We start from the raw sequence: 16,807 nt of genomic DNA on the forward strand, positions 1-16,807 counted from the left end.
CAAAACCAGAAAAAAAGAAAAGTAAAAAGAAGGAAAGCAACTGGAAAAAAATGTCTTCATTTGGAGCGACGGCAGAAAGCTATATGCCCTCTGATTGGAGGAGAGCCTTCTCCGATTAGCAGTTGTGGTTTTCTTCTTGTCTTTGCCATGTTCCGTTCTTTACAAAGTACTTTCATCTCGTGTCAGATGTCACACCGGGTGTCAAAGGTGCGGTGTTGCATGTCGCACCCCTTTGGCTTGCTGTATAAAGTCACACACACGGGTGTCGCGTTGTTCCGCTGCCGTCTTGTTCAGTAAACAAACAAAAGGACTTGTGCAGTGCCTGTGTACGGAAAGAATAATCCGAGTCGACTTACTACAGCAATGTAACAAAACCTGTAATGTCGCTACACTCATTATTTATTAATTGATCAGCTGATGATTTAATTGAATGTTTTTGGGGGGGATTTCTATTTATTTATTTTCACTATAAGCCATTATTTCTAAAAAAAGAAAGAATGCTCACATTTAAGAATCCGGAACCAGCAAAGTCATTGCATAAAGGACTATCATAGGGTCACTCACTTAGTAAATAATTACAGAATTAAATTGAGAGTTAGCTAATCAGTCGATTAGCTTTTTCAGCTCTTAAAGTGAAGCGACCTTTTTTGCAACGTCTCTTCATTGAGGTGGCAGAAGAAAATTGGTGCTGAAAGATTTATGAATAAGTAAATAAAAAATGATGCAAGAACTAGAGAATGGAATCAGAATCCTAAGTATACTCTGCACCCCACTTGTGCATGATCTTGATATGCATCAGTTCAATTAGTTATCCTAATATCAGTAACAAAAAGGATAGAAATGAGGTCCATGTTTTCTTGATCTCAATCCTTCCTCCATTTACTGTGAATTAAATATTTTCAGGTTTTACATAGGTCATGACCTCATTCAGGTTGTGTTTTTACTGAAGGAAATCCCTCGGCTGTAATTCTAGAAAGAATATGGCACGTGGTCATTTGTATTTCATTACTAGCTGTTCAGAGGATGGAAATATTCCGTCCTCTTAAAGATCCTTGATAAACCGCCACCTTTTCCGATGTCGGTGTCCATCATAGTCGGTGTTAAGAGAGACACTGTAAACCTAAATGCTTCCTGAAGAGTAGCCAGATTTTAAGTGTATGTGATGAGACGAGGTTATTGATGAAAGTGCCTGCAGAGATTGATAGGGCTGATGGTTATAAGCAGAGTCTTATAACCATCGCACTTCTCCTGACGTGGTTATCTGCAAAATGTGCCGCTGAACCGAAGCTGCCAGAGGTAGCAGTAGCACAAATTTGTTTCACCACCTGAAATGCCATCCACTTCAAAATGAAGAATGCCTCAAACTCTGCATGTCCTCGTCTCCTCCTACACCACATAAAACATCAAAGCTTGAGTGCAGCAGCCCGGCTTGAAATAAAAGGTTCACTGAACTTAACTTGGTTGTGATTTTTTTTTTCTTCCCTTTTTGCATGAAAATTTCCAATCCAACAGAAATGCACGCTTCAGTCATTATACTCGCGTCATTTTATGCATCAAAGGGTTGAATTTAACATGTATATAGGGATTTAGTGGAGAAATCAGAACCCAAACACGGTTACATTCATGCCTCCACCCTTATCATACGGCACACAGTTGGTGAATCTCTCAAGTGCCGTCTGCTTTGTAGCAGCAGTGCTCGGGCTGCCGTCTTCGTGTCGGGGAAGGCTGAATGCACTTCTCTGTTCAATCGGGGGGGGGGGGGGGGGGGCTTGTTTTTCAACTGCTGAAACAAGTTGGCCGTGCTGCTACCTGTAGCTACAGTCTTGAAACAGGTTTTTGCAGCACGGCTTCACCTGTTGATCATCAGTGGGATCAAACCCGAACCGGTTCCGGATGACTGAATTACTGATCCCGTTTGAACGGCGTTCTCTTCTACTCGCAGCGGCAGCACTGCTCTTTCTATCTGTGTTGCTCCTCCTCCTTCTGGGCTACGGAAGCCCACGAGGAGGAGGAATAGTGGAATGGAACGAGGATCGACTGTGTTTGGGGGGGGGGACTCAAAGTTTCAAAATTAACATAGATTTTAGATAAAAAGAAATGAATCTTTTTGTCGCATGCCTAGTTTTAGGCCATATCGTGCAGCCTGTATTGGTTCTAGGTTCGTGTTTTTGTTAATGAAATCCTCCGTCTTGGTTTGCATTCTGTCTTGCTCTCATCAAACTTACTTTGTGCGCTCCCTCCTTCTTTAGGCCGTGAAGAGCTAGAGGATGGCTCACTCTAAAGCTCGAGTCACAGATGGGAAGGTGACCTACCCCCCGGGGGTCAAGGAGATCTCAGACAAGATCTCCAAGGAAGAAATGGTCCGGAGGCTCAAGGTCAGCGTCTACATCCTGTTCTGGTGCAGTTTGAGACTAGCAAGCCTGCTATTGACGCATTACTCTGACTGCTTTAAACGTTCTTTGATTTGTGGAATTAGCAGTAGATCATGCATTATTGAAACATTTATTTTTCAATGTTTGATTTTGAATTTGATAGTGTTAATAGGGATCACAGATCCCAAGGTCTTGGCTCGGTGACGCGCTTCCCAAAGCCGCTGCCATCCGGTATCTTCTGTGCCGCCTCATTATTTGCCCACTCCTTCTCCTTCTCGCCTAGATGGTTGTGAAGACCTTCATGGATATGGACCAGGACTCTGAGGAAGAGAAGGAGCTGTACCTGAACCTGGCCCTTCATCTCGCCTCGGACTTTTTCCTCAAACACCCGGACAAGGATGTACGTCTACTGGTGGCCTGCTGTCTGGCTGACATATTCAGGATTTATGCCCCGGAGGCGCCTTACACATCCCCAGACAAACTTAAGGTACGCTGCTCTGTGCTAGTATTTATTTACTTTACTTCTATGTATATTTTGTATATAAGAATTGGTTCATTGCATGAATGACATCTGGAAATGTAATCTGTGATTCATTGATGTGTACATTGTAAATCATTTTGTATTGATTCGTACACCAATAAATGAGTAATAACATTTATCTCACACCTAGAATTCATTTAGCAATAACTGACACATTGATTTTTTTATATTCTAAGATTTGTGCATCATTTGGGTTGAAACCTGATACGAATCACACTTGATAGATCTTCTACGCTGGATGGGTAAATCATTAGCATTCATACCTACGCTTGCTTTTGTGTCTCAAGAGGGTATCTCTTTCTTGTCATTCTGAACCTTGACCTTATAAACTTGCAGCATTGTTGCCTTACGTCCGTGTTCACAGCAGGGCTTTATTATTGATGCGGTGAAAAGTTCCACCAGAGTCTTGTGAATGTCTACGTTTGTGTGCGTGCGAAGCATTCACTGTTTCCTTTCTGTCTGCAGGACATTTTCATGTTTATCACAAGACAGCTCAAAGGACTAGAAGACACAAAAAGTGCTCAGTTCAACAGATACTTCTACTTGCTGGAGGTGCGTGTGTGTGCGTGTGTGTGTGCGTGTGTGTGTGCGTGTGTGTGCGTGTGTGTGTGTGTGTGTGTGTGTGTGTGTGACGTCTGATCAAATTCAAGCTGCATTGAATCTGGATCCTTCAGAGTCCATTAAAATTCTTAGTATGTTTGTGTTCCAGTGCTGTGGATGCCTTCGTACAACAAACTCGTTACTCTCTGGGGGGACGGGGACGTATTGATATATATATATCGGCGAATAATTTTTTTTAGTGTGTTAGAGACTGGTCTGTTTCTTAGAGCCGTGCGAGGGAATTCCCTGCTATTGGTTTGTTCATGTCCTGAGGACGTTTGACGTGTCTCTGCACTGTCGTCTCTGTTCAGAACATCGCTTGGGTGAAGTCCTACAACATCTGCTTTGAGCTTGAAGACAGCAACGAGATCTTCACCCAGCTTTACAGAACGCTCTTCCAAGTCATCAAGTAAGTCTCTCTATCGGTTATCAAAGCCTCACTTGATATCATGTTCTCGCCCCAGCTTTTAAAAAAGATTTTATTTTTTCTTGATTAAAGATCACATATACTCCTTTTCCACAAGGTATTGCAGTTCCCAGACACTTGTATGAAATATTTTTTTAAAACATCAAACAGATACTGCAGGACAGCGTCCCTCTTTTCTGTCTCAAACAGCTCCATCAGAAAAGCCTCTGAAAACAAAACTGAAACTAAGTTTGATGCTTGCGTGCACACAGCTGAGTGCACACAATGAATGTGCATGCATGTGCACGTTCGCCCTCTGTGACGTCACAGGGGGTGAGATTTCTGCCAGACGCGTTTCAGTAGGTGATTACAGAACTATGCAAACTATGCAGGATTCATTTATTCTGCTGGTTTTGGGTTGGTAGTGACCCAAAACCAGCAAAACAGTGTAGAAACATGGGAAAAGTGAGTTTTTCATAATGTCTCCATTAAAGTAGCCCCCCCCCCCCCTACCACCTCCACCATCCTATCACCTCGCCAGCTTGCTTCTGTCATACAGACATGCATTCGGCGCAGGTGCTCCGTCCGCTACCAGCTCAGAGGTGTACTCATATCTGTACAGAATTCTGTGTGATACAAGCGCTGCTGCTTGTGGCTGTGCAAAACGGCTATTGATTGAGGAACAGGAGTCATGCCCTCTACCAGTAAAACAAAATCCATCATGTTGCTGTAAACTTCAGTCTTCTAGTAGCGGTTGATGATGTAAATACTCTGGATATTTAATATTATTATCTACAGTGACGCCGTCCTTGACCTTTGACCTGTCTTGCCTCATTTCCCCAGCAATGGCCACAACCAGAAGGTACACATGCACATGGTGGACCTGATGAGCTCCATCATCTGTGAGGGTGACTCTGTGTCTCAGGAGCTGCTGGACACCGTGCTGGTCAACCTGGTTCCAGCGCACAAAGTACGTTCAACACACACACCTGGGCCCACTGTGAATGATGTGACTGCTGAAGTTGCTGTCAATCCACTGGACAGCATTGTTTTCTATGGCCTGCAATTCATTGAGACCCCTGCAGGCCAGAAGAAGCATCGCAGCACAAGAGTTGATGTATCAAAATGTGTTTGACCGTCCTAAATGCATCCAATATGAAAGAAAGGATGAACAGTACCCTTGAATTTAATGTACTTTTTTGTGGCTCTTTATGCACAGTTTAATCCGGTTTTTATTTGTGTGCGTGTGTGTGTGTCTAGAATTTGAATAAGCAAGCGTACGATCTAGCCAAAGCTCTGCTGAAGAGGACCGCTCAGGCTATTGAGCCCTACATCACCAATGTAAGCGTTTGTGTTGTTTTTATACTTTTCACTCCTACAAATAGGCATGAAATTCAGAAATGGTTGTGATGATGCAGCTTCAGTGTGGTCAGTTCATATTTGAGGCTTTTGGAGTAGTTGGTTTTGGGTTTTTAGCACCAGTGGGAAACAGTGTTTAGCCTAGCAGACATGGATTTGCTGTAAATGAGGAATCCCCGCCAACCCCTGAGATGCTGGTCTTTACTTAACCCTTGACCTCGCCATGGATGTGCCTATTATTAATAATGTACCGTAATATGTAGTTATTCGATTCATTCATTTCTTCTTTAATAGAAGCGTAATAAACGGTATTCCTTGGAGATCCATTGTTCTCTCATTCTATCTTCTCCATTAGTTCTTCAACCAGGTGCTGATGCTGGGAAAGACCTCCGTCAGCGATCTATCCGAACACGTTTTCGACCTCATCTTGGAGCTCTACAACATAGACAGTCACCTGCTGCTGTCGGTGCTGCCGCAGCTCGAGTTCAAGCTGAAGGTACTCGTTGTTTTGAACACTGAAGCACCAAGACGCTGTGCGGATTTTCAAACCTCTGATTTCCTGGGGCTGCATAAATGACGCCATTAGCGCCTTGCGATTCCTTTTGTGTTGTTGGAGACAATTTATTAGGAAGCTTGGAAGGTGAATAAGAATATTCATAGAGTTTCTCGTGTGCAGAGCTTTTTCTCTGTCTGCAGGTTTGTATTAGTGAGATAAAATACTCCACCAGTCAGCGTAATGTTGCTGCTGTAGCGGCTCCTGAACGCATCCTGCTGATGTACAACGCCCATTAACTGTTCAGGGCGAGTCTACATCACCGCTGCCTCCTCACAATAATAGCCGAGACAAGCTCGCCCTCGTTCGCTCTCTCTCTCTCTCTCACTCCGTCTCGCCCTCAGAGTTCCTCATTCTCAGCTTTATCTCCCTCGTTCTCTCTCCTCAGTGCTCATTACTTCTTCCTTCCTTTGTCACTGCTTCTCATCATCTGTGCCCATTTAAAATGGGGATTAGTGCTTGCGTCCATCATGTGGGTGACTCGGCGTGTCCAGGCGGCGCAGCAGGTCCCGTGCGTCATTTTTCTCTGTCTCTGCAGAGTAATGATAATGACGAGAGGCTGCAGGTGGTGAAGCTGCTGGCAAAGATGTTTGGAGCCAAGGACTCTGAGTTGGCGGCACAGAACAAACCGCTATGGCAGTGTTACCTGGGCAGGTGGGTTTCAGTCGTGACTATAGCACATAGAAATCATCCTATTTGTGATATTTGTCTCGTGGTGACCGCGTCCTTTAATCCACATTAAATGCTTGAACACGGTACCTGATGGGTTACCTGTCCTTTAAGTGTGTGTGTGTGCGTGCTCGCGTGTGCGCGTTGCCTTGCAGGTTCAATGACATCCATGTACCTATCAGACTGGAGTGTGTTAAGTTTGCCAGTCATTGTCTCATGAACCACCCAGACCTGGCCAAAGACCTCACAGGTACTTCAGCCGAATGCTTCAGCTTTCCGAGGCTTCAGTCACTTGTCGGGCTTTTAAATTTATTGTATTTTTTTTTTTCCCGAAACACTTCTAAGCAACCCGATAAATAATTTATGAATTTCACAATAATGTGTAATTTGTCAGAAACGACAAGCATTGGGATATTTTGTCTGTGCCTGAAGTGGCCACATCTTTCTCATCCTCGCTCAATTGCTCCCGCTTTCTTTCCCAGAATACTTGCGGGTCAGATCGCATGACCCAGAGGAGGCCATCCGCCATGATGTCATCGTCTCTATAGTAACTGCTGCCAAGAAGGACTTGTCTTTAGTCAATGATGCATTGCTCAACTTTGTGAAGGAGAGGACCTTGGACAAGAGAGTAAGTTGGAGCGTTGCGTGTGTGTGGGTTCCTGCTGTGTTGCATGCAAGTTGGTTGCTGCGGCGATTGCTCCTGCTTGCTTCAGGGGGCTGGTCTAATTGCTGGTCAGATTATTCTGTGAAGCTTGTTTTAGTGTGTGCCATTTGGTGTCATTGTTGTGTTTTCTGCACCCACCAGTATCCTCTGTGTGGGCAGCTCTCGATGTTTAAAGCTGCTCTCTGTACCGTTTTCTCCGAGTGAGCCCTCATCCCTATTTTCTATCTGGGCCTTGATGCCAAAACAGCCTGTGGTGCGTTTCGCTGAGCCTGCTTCTGGAAGCAGAGCTCGATTATGTTGTGTTTCTATCTTATCAAAGTCTCTAATTCTACTATTTCTTCCAGTGAACTTGTATCACAAAATGATTTTCTTTGTTTATATTGCAGAGCCATAGTTACGTTTCGCTTTATGGCTCTCTATAGCATTTCCATTTACCTGGAGTACACGATGATGTATTTGTCCCCCCCCCCCTCCATCAGTGGCGTGTACGTAAGGAGGCCATGATGGGCCTGGCGTCGATCTACCGGAAGTACTCGCTGCAGGGGGAGGGCGGGAGAGAGGCATCCAAGCAGATTTCCTGGATCAAAGACAAATTGCTGCACATCTACTACCAGAACAGCATTGACGACAGGTTGGTGCTGCAAGTGCTTCAGTAGAAAACGAATGAGGAGTTGGGCGGTTTCACCAGTTTGATGAATCAGACGCTCATCCGTGCGCCGCAGCCCAGCCTCCGTGCGTTCCTTGACTTGCACAGCGTGGCAATCGGACGGGATAAAATGTCAGAGATCTCACATTGACCACCTACAGCAGCCTTGGGGACATTTTAGTAGTCGTACTGCACACTAGCGTCACTTTCAACGTGACATTTGTGTCCGTCTTTGTCTCTGTACACGCACATGGGCATGAATGCCATGCTGAAAATGTCTCCAGCTAAATCAGAAAGATGAGGAGCTTCACACGGACCGATCCATGAAGCACCAGAGTGTGATTTAACTGCAGAGCAGCGTCTGAGGGTCGAGTCGTCCTCTAGCTCGCCCGGCTGCTGCATGTACGCGGCGCAATGCGATGTCTGTAGCCGCGTGAAGGTTAATCTCAACGCCACACTCGGGAAGGTCCTTCTAGACAAAGAGGCATCCGATTACAACAAGTCCATTGGTCCGGCGATGACTGTCGAACTCTCGGCTCAAACGAGCAGAAATTCTTGCTCGTTGGTTGCTATTGGTTGTTTTGGTTGGTTGTTGCTATTCTTATCTTGCTCCGTGTCCGCAGGTTGCTGGTGGAGCGGGTTTTTGCCCAGTACATGGTTCCCCACAACCTGGAAACGACTGAACGGATGAAGTGTCTCTACTACATGTACGCCACTCTGGACCCAAATGCTGTCAAGTAAGCCTTTCTTCGACTGCAAGATTAATAACAGCTGGCTGCAACATGCTGCTCGTCATTTCCTGTCCGGTTGAAACGAGAAATTGGAATAAATTATTTTGTATAGTTTGACTGTTCAGAAGGGACGGCCTTGATCCGTCCTCCTCCTGTTCCTCACAGAGCTCTGAATGAGATGTGGAAGTGCCAGAATCTGCTCAGGCACAACGTCAAAGACCTGCTGGACTTGATCAAGAAACCGAAGGTGACTGAGGGAAGCGTGCTCCGGATGGCTTGTTGCTTTGGTCTCGTGTTGCTGATGTGTTTCTTTCCGTATTTGTCGTAGTCTGAAGCATCGAGCAAGGCTGTTTTTGCCAAAGTCATGGTGATCACAAGTAAGGAAACAAACAAGCTGGGTCTGGATAGCTTTTCTCATTAGCATATTTTTATTAAGGCTTATAGAACAAAACATTAAACAGATTTGATTTCACCACCCTTGTTGGAAGTCTGTGCCCCTTTTTTTTTTTTTTTTTAGACATCACTTCTTTAATTCTGTGACTCTAGAGAGTCTTCCAGACCCGGGCAAGGCTCAGGACATTGTGAAGAAGCTGGCTCAGGTCCTGGATGACGACGAGCGCGTCAGAGATCAGCTGGAAACCTTGGTCAGCCCCTCCTGTTCCTGCAAGCAAGCTGAAGTCTGTGTGGTGAGCGTTGCCGTTTCTGTTCGGTGCCCTCCGGCTGAAATGCTGTCACCGCTGCTCCAGCTTTGGTTTCATTTTAATTAACCTTATTTGAGCCTTAAAATTGCTGGTCTGAATGCAATAGTTTGCTTTCAGTTAGAACTTGAGTAGTGAAAACCGCCGGGGCCTTTCTAGTACGGTATCGTTTACTTGCGTTGTTTGTTTGTTCTTTTCAGCGAGACATCACTAAGAAGCTTGGCAGCCCCAAACAGCCCAGCAACCCGTTCCTGGAGATGGTCAAGTTCCTGCTGGAGAGAATCGCGCCTGTGCACATCGATACGGAGTCTATCAGGTGAAGGGCCGAACCTTTAAACCCGCGTTTAAAGTCATTTCAGAGCTACAGAACCCAGTGATGTTCGCTTCAGCTATCCAGTGTTTGATCTTTTTCTTCTCTCTTTTGTGTTTAAGTGCTTTGATTAAACAGGTCAACAAATCCATAGACGGAACAGCTGACGATGAGGAGGAGGGTGTCCCAACTGAAGAGGCCATCAGAGCAGGACTGGAACTTCTGAAGGTGAAACCCAAACTTCCTCTGTTCTGCTCTGGATAGCAGTTGTTGTTGTTACAGGGACACATTAAATTGTATAACCGCGTTCGTATTCCTACTATTTGTCTCTAACCAGTTCATTCATGTGCTCCAACCCATTTCTGAGGATCATTGTTGAAATCCTCCTCGTTTCTGCGTCCACAGGTGCTGTCCTTCACGCACCCAGTGTCGTTCCACTCTGCAGAGACGTTTGAGTCACTTCTGGGCTGTCTGAAGATGGACGACGAAAAGGTCGCCGAGGCTGCGCTGCAGATCTTCAAGAACACGGGCAGCAAGATGGAAGAGAGCTTTCCTCACATCAAATCGTACGTTTCACCGCCCGGTCGGTCACTCATGAGTTCTCTATGTATAGCTGCACACGGATGCTGCGGTTACTCGTTGATGCACAAACGCTTGCTGCACTTTTCAGTGGTTTTTAAATGACTCTCTGCTCCCCCTAGTGTCCTGCTGCCGGTACTACAGGCTAAAGCTAAGAGAGGCCCCCCACGCCAAGCCAAGTATGCCATCCACTGCATCAACGCCATGTTCACAAGCAGAGACACGCACTTCGCCCAGATCTTTGAGGTCAGTCATTCCCGTCGCGTGTTTTGTGCTTCCCTGTACATCATGAGGTCATTCCACCCCCCCCCCCCCCCCCCACACACACACACACACACACCCTACAGCTTCAGTAAGCTGTGAAATACGATGAGGCGCTGGAATCTTACTAAAACGAGAATGTGAACATTGATTTGTGGCGGGGTTTTTCCTGTACAAAAGGAGGCTTTACTTTATCGCCATTTGTTTGTCGGAAAAATATCCCAAATTTCAGAATGAAGTAGAAATCTTTAGCGCTGGATAGGATTTCAGGACGGAATCATTCCGAGGCACGGATCCAGGAAATATTTCATAGTCTTGATGGTTTTATGTTTTTCTGTACATGCTTTTACTTTGACGATCAATGAAACGTCCTGTTCTTGTCTCTGAAGCCTCTGCACAAAAGCCTGGACCCTGCTAACCTGGAGCAGCTCATCACTCCCCTGACCACCCTGGGCCACCTAGCTCAGCTGGCCCCAGAACAGTTTGCAGCACCACTCAAGTCTCTGGTGGCCAACGTCATAGTGAAGGATCTGCTCATGAACGACAGGGTACAAATGACACCGCGCATCACTTTAAATCAGCCTCACGTGGAGCCCGCTCTTTTTAGCAGGCTGAGTCCGTGTCTAAGCGGAGAATCGGTCCTGCAGGAGGATCAGTGTTCCTTTACTGCATCTGTTCCAGCTTGTGGACTGTGTCTGACGGTTCTGTGTTTTCTCTAGATCCCAGGAAAGAAAACGACTAAACTTTGGGTTTCTGATGATGAAGTGTCTCCAGAGACGATGGCCAAGGTCGGAGCTGAACACTCAATCTCTTAAAAACTGTCCAACCATTGATGTGTGACTCTGTGGCAAATTAATCGTTTATTATCATATCAGACATTGTAAAAAGAGGAGACCTCTCGGCTTCTGAATGTGGTTTTTTTTTTGTGTGGTTATATTAATGATGTTGTGATCTCCCCCCCCCCCCCCCGCCGCCTCCCTTCAGATCCAGGGCATAAAGCTGATGGTGAGGTGGTTGCTAGGCGTGAAGAACAACCAGAGTAAATCGGGTAACTCCACCCTGAGGATGCTGACTGCCATTCTGCACAGTGATGGAGACCTGACCGAGCAGGGCAGGATGGGGTAAAAGCTTTGTCTTCTCACGGTGAACGTTTTCATCAAGAGTTGAGTCATTTCGGGGCCCGAGTGAGCTTTGGTGTGAACCTTTTTGCCTCTTCTGTCCCCCCCCCCCCCCCCCCCCCAGTAAACCAGACATGTCACGACTGCGTCTGGCCGCGGCGTGCGCCCTGCTGAAACTCGCTCAGGAGCCCTGCTACCACGAAATCATCACACTGGAACAGTATCAGCTGTGCGCTCTCGTTATCAACGTAAGACTCCTCAAGTTAGCGCGCTGCGTCAAATTTATTGTTTCTGATTGTCGGATTCCAACCCCGCCGCTCTCCCTCCGTCGCTTCCTAATGCTTGCGCTGTTTCCTGATTTTTCTCTTCAGGACGAGTGCTATCAGGTGAGGCAGTGTTTTTCTCAGAAGCTCCATCGAGGCCTGTGTCGCCTCCGGCTGCCTCTGGAATACATGGCGGTGTTCGCTTTGTGCGCCAAGGACCCCGTGAAGGAGAGGAGGGCTCACGCTCGCCAGTGTCTGGTGAAAAACGTCAACCTACGGCGAGAGTACCTCAAGCAGCACGCCGCCATCAGCGGTAAAGAATGGAATCCTTTAAAAACATTTGTGACGTGAAAATAAATCACATTTAAATGGGATGGGTAAATGAAAAAGACGTTTTCCTGAGGAAACGGAAGGAAGGTCCTTGCTCCGTTTGCTCCTGTGGTGATGAGTGATGATGATGATGATGTCGTCCGACAGACAAGCTGTTCTCCTTGTTGCCGGAGTACGTCGTGCCCTACGCCATCCACCTGCTGGCGCACGACCCGGACTACGTCAAGGTGCAGGACATCGAGCAGCTCAAAGACATCAAAGAGTGAGTAGCATAACAAGGAATGTTCTTTATGAATGAAACACGAAACGCTGAATAAGAACCACGCCCCTTTACTGTTGCCCCTGCAGTAGCCACAGTCTTTTGCTGCATGTCTTTTAAAGTCTTTGTATGTTGACGTAAAAAACTTTGCTTCCTCATCAGAGCTCTGTGGTTTGTCCTCGAGATCATCATGGCCAAGAATGAGAACAACAGCCACGCCTTCATCAGGAAGATGGTGGAAAATATCAAACAGACAAAAGACGCCCAGTCCCCCACTGACCCCAAAACCAACGAGGTACACGCTGCTCCGAGAAATCATTTGATCTGGGTGTATGACGGCCCGTATTCACGTTGCTGTCCTCACCGCACAGAAACTGTACACGGTGTGTGACGTAGCCATGCACATCGTCATGTCAAAGAGCACCACCTACAGCCTGGAGTCCCCTAAAGACCCCGTGCTGCCCTCCTGCTTCTTCACCAAACCTGACAAGGTTAGCTTCTCCACGCCGAAGCCTTTAATATGCCCAGCAACAGCTGGAAGCGCCGAGTCTCTGAAACATTTTCTCCATTTTTAATATATTTTTTCTCTTCTGCAGAATTTCAGCAACACAAAAAATTATCTCCCACCAGAGATGAAATCATTCTTCTCACCAGGAAAGGTAAGCTTAACCCTTGGGGGCCGTGAGAGTGTTGGCGCTATAAACTCACTTGTGTTGTGTTGCTGGAATGAACTGAAACACCAATTTTGGTTCTTGCTTCTCAAGCCCAAGTCGGCTAACGTTCTGGGTGCGGTCAACAAGCCATTGTCAACGGCGGGGAAGCAGCTCCAGAGTAAAGCCTCCCGCATGGAGACCGCCAGCAATGACGAGTCCTCCTCCAACCCAGGGTCCCCCCAGCGCAGTAAGACCAGGTACATGTGGCACAGACACACATGCAGGGTCTAAGGAACGTGGTAAATGAAGAGAGAAGATGTTTACTGGAACGCACACACCACTTTTTCGGGGGGGGGCTTTGTGGACTTTGAGTTGGAATAAAAGCTGTGACCGTTAATCATTTTGTTTCAGACAAGACGGCACCGAAATGGATCATAGTGAAATTGAGGACATCATCCTGAAGAGAGCAGACAGCACGGATAAGGTATGAAGTCGAACATCAACAGTCTGCATCAGCCATGAAAGGGTGCAGACGCCCATTAGCGCCGTTTGTTCTGTCCGTTACAGGATATCGAAAAGCCACGCGGTCGTAAACGTGGCGTGCCGTCCGGCGACGACCAGGAGGGCAAGCCGAAGCGCGGGCGCAAGAAGGCGACGGCCAACGCGCCTGCGATGGCCGAATCGGAAGACCAGTGGGGCGAGGACAATCGGCCAGAAGACGAACAGAACAGCCCGCCGAAGAAGGGCCGCCGGGGACGGCCTCCGAAGTCCGCCGCTCCGAGTCAGGACACGCCTGCTCGGGGAAAGAGGGGGCGGAAGAAAGTGGCTCCTCCACCGGAAGAGGAGGAGGAGGAAGAGGTAGAGGAGCGGGGGGAGGAAGAAGCAGAGGAAGAGCAGGACGAGGATGACGGAAGCAGTGAAATCGTTGAGTTAAAACCCAAGAGGGGAAGGCAAACCAGGGCGGTGCGGCGATCACAAGGGTGAGGAACGGACACGCCTCCTGCAGCGCTGAACGCAGACCGGCGCCGTTAACGATTCGTCGCAGACCTGTATCGGTGGAATTCCCGTTGGATTCGAGCTGCTGTCGTTTTGTCTTTGTTTTCAGTTCGGAGTCGGCAGAGTCCACGCCGCAGAAGAGGAGGGGACGGCCGCCCAAGTCGGCTCAGCCACCTGCCAAGAAACCAACGTAAGCCGCCGTTTCTGATCCTCCCGGGACATTTTCCATTCCTGGAGCGAGAATCTCGTTTGTGTTCCTGTGAACAGAATCGCTGTTTGACCACCCTTTCAACTCTTCCCACAATATTTTGGCAGGAATGCGATGTGCAGTCGGTCCTCACTCAACGACGGAATTACTTTCTGAAGACCCTGTTGTTAAAGAAGCCCCCCCCCCAGTGCATTGTTGTAACGGCGATTCCTCGTCGCTAAACGCATCCATTTAATAAAAACTGCAGGCGCCCAAGTGTCCGTTGAGTGAGGACCGTCGTTCATGCGTTGCTATTCGGAAAGTCCCAGGACGATTTACCTCAAAGTACAAAAAGAATACTCGATGGTACTTGCAACAGGGATTTCATTGTAAAGGTACATTTTGTGGGAAATAATTCAATCTTAATCCAACATCCTCACGGTGACTCCTACGGAATGGTATAAAAATAATTAGAAACGAAGCATTAAAGCACAAATGAGCCACATTTCCTATACTTGATCCGGTGCTACTTTTTAGAGCTGCATTTATTGCAGTTCCAAAGAACTAGGCAGGAAATAAAAGGTCATGCAAATATTGCAGGCCACTTGATTGGCCAGAGATAATTGTTTGTGCGTTGTTGGGTCAACAGGATGCTAATCATTTTCAAACACGCATAATAAGGATAATGATTCACTGTCCAGGCGCGGTGGACGATCAAAGGCAGCTGTGGCTAAGGATGACTCTGAAGAAGAGGAGGAGGAAGAGGAGGAGGAGGAGGAGGAGAAGGAGGAGGAGGAGGAGCCAACACCGAAGGTACTCGTGAATCTTAAGTATGGACTTTCTGAGTGAGATTCCTCTTCAGAGATTCATCCTGATTTATTTTCCCTTCACCCTGCAAGGGTCGCAAGAAGCCTGCAGGACGACGAAGATGAGCCAGAGGAGAATGGGAGGGGGGGGGGGGGGGACGACCAGTTGCATCTACGCTAAAGTTGTGGAGGAATAAATATTGGAAAGGAAATAAGGACATTGAACTTTTTAGACTTTTCATACGCTGAAGCTCCTACTGTTACGAGTTCACACTCTCGCGTTGCCACACGCAGACTCCATCAGTTCATCCGCTGTGGGCTTGTTGCATTGTGATGTTTGCCACATTAAGTAGAAATCATTTTAACAAAACAAAAAAAGGTTGCTCTTGTAAATAGTTTGTCTGTTCCATGTTTTGTTGTTGTTGACTGGGGGGGGGGGGGGAGATGCTGCGAAGCCCTTACCTGCCGATATTATTATTATTATTATTAAAAATGTTCCCACAAACAGACATTGTTTACCAACCGTTCCCTCTGTGTCACTCTTTGAAATCTGAAAAAAGATAAACCATTATCATTGTCGTTTTGCTTTTAAAGAAAATGTCTTGTTTACAGTTCTGTATATTAATAACTTCCTTTTTTTGGACCACATATTGAAAGATTAAAAGCATTTCTGTCCAAACGTAGCGCTGTTTCTGGAGGAGATGCAGACTAGAGAAGTCCTGAGCCGCCGTGCTTGTCGTGTTTGTCGCTGCTGATTAGCGTTGGCCTCGGATCCGCCCAGTCAGATCCTCCGTTGTATCAATATAATTCTTTATAAAACCCGACTCTACGTCTCTTCATTTCACTTTGAGTCTTGGATGAAATGCATGTAGAAACAATCGGTGCCAAAAATTCAATCCAGGTTATAATGTCAAATTCAAAGTGTGTTCCGCTCCCAAACGCCGTTATCTTGTCCTCATTGCATTATTTGCAGAGTGAAGCAGCGAGTTTAATCATTCGCTCCCACCACTAATAGTTGCTGCTCCGGTTGCCAAGCAACCACCAGCGTGGCGTTCTTCCTGCGTGGAGCCTGGAAACGACGCACTCCTCATTGCTTATGCGGGCACACTTTAGTGGGAACTTTCCAGTGCTCATGTGATGGGTGGAAAGAACCCCACAATGTGCCCCCCCGATGAGGGTCCGTGACAGACCATAATAATAATGGGAGGCTTTTCCTGTGCTGGATCAGCCTTTTAAGAAAAATGAAGTCACGACTTCTTTACCTCATCAGTCATGTGACGTCATTGTTCAAATCATGGGCATGTATCAGACCCCCCCCTAGAAGATGACCCTTCTGCTTGGTGTCCTTGCTGGTAAAAGAAAAGTTCAATCAACTGTTTTGGAGTTGGTTTTATTATTAATGTCTTCCTGACTGATTTAATGTTTTTTACAGCACAATTTCTGTAAAGTTGTTGTTTTAAGATTCCCAATTTTGACGGCCAGAAGTTCCTTTTTTTTAAATTCAGAATGAACAAAATAGAAATCACTGGCAGATTAAATATGAACGCACATGCTCGATAGAGAAAGATGACCAGTGGTTACCAAGCAACCGAGGAAGGAGGCTGCTGTGCCCCATCATCCTCCTCATCCTCCATCATCTTCCTCTCGTTCGCGCTGTTGACTTGATCCAGTGAAGAATGCAGATTTCCGACATGTGAAGGAGTTATAAGATCATCTGCCAGCTGAGGATGGTCACATGTTCGGCATCCGGTCACACACCTGCGTCCCGCTCCAATACGATCATCATTATTATTATTTATTCCTGCA

The 16,807-nt window shown here is 46.7% G+C and overlaps 1 protein-coding gene across 1 annotated transcript; it reads left to right on the forward strand.

The window, feature by feature from the left end:
* Window positions 1–2,267: 2,267 nt before the first annotated feature.
* pds5b (PDS5 cohesin associated factor B) lies at window positions 2,268–15,127 on the forward strand. The gene is made up of 34 exons (XM_068744112.1): window positions 2,268–2,375; window positions 2,656–2,859; window positions 3,379–3,465; window positions 3,825–3,922; window positions 4,763–4,889; window positions 5,180–5,260; window positions 5,634–5,774; window positions 6,370–6,485; window positions 6,656–6,750; window positions 6,983–7,128; window positions 7,644–7,795; window positions 8,434–8,547; window positions 8,707–8,788; window positions 8,870–8,918; window positions 9,088–9,227; window positions 9,440–9,555; window positions 9,672–9,777; window positions 9,955–10,115; window positions 10,251–10,374; window positions 10,779–10,937; window positions 11,109–11,177; window positions 11,374–11,510; window positions 11,632–11,755; window positions 11,879–12,083; window positions 12,248–12,362; window positions 12,522–12,654; window positions 12,731–12,850; window positions 12,956–13,018; window positions 13,124–13,269; window positions 13,424–13,496; window positions 13,580–13,992; window positions 14,118–14,198; window positions 14,897–15,008; window positions 15,095–15,127. The coding sequence occupies exons 1-34, from the start codon at window positions 2,268–2,270 to the stop codon at window positions 15,125–15,127; spliced, it is 4,230 nt and encodes a 1,409-aa protein (XP_068600213.1).
* The last annotated feature ends 1,680 nt before the right edge of the window (window positions 15,128–16,807 follow it).

The sequence above is a fragment of the Brachionichthys hirsutus genome, chromosome 10, assembly GCF_040956055.1.
Source record: "Brachionichthys hirsutus isolate HB-005 chromosome 10, CSIRO-AGI_Bhir_v1, whole genome shotgun sequence".
In the NCBI taxonomy this organism is placed as follows: domain Eukaryota; kingdom Metazoa; phylum Chordata; class Actinopteri; order Lophiiformes; family Brachionichthyidae; genus Brachionichthys; species Brachionichthys hirsutus.

What these genes read in the sequence shown, in the direction of transcription:
- pds5b (XM_068744112.1), top strand. Translation starts at nt 2,268, where the DNA reads ATGGCTCACTCTAAAGCTCGAGTCACAGATGGGAAGGTGACCTACCCC. An exon ending in AGCTTTCCTCACATCAAATC is followed by an intron (nt 10,116 to 10,250) that starts GTACGTTTCACC and finishes TGCTCCCCCTAG; the next exon opens with TGTCCTGCTGCCGGTACTAC. An exon ending in CATTCTTCTCACCAGGAAAG is followed by an intron (nt 13,019 to 13,123) that starts GTAAGCTTAACC and finishes TTGCTTCTCAAG; the next exon opens with CCCAAGTCGGCTAACGTTCT.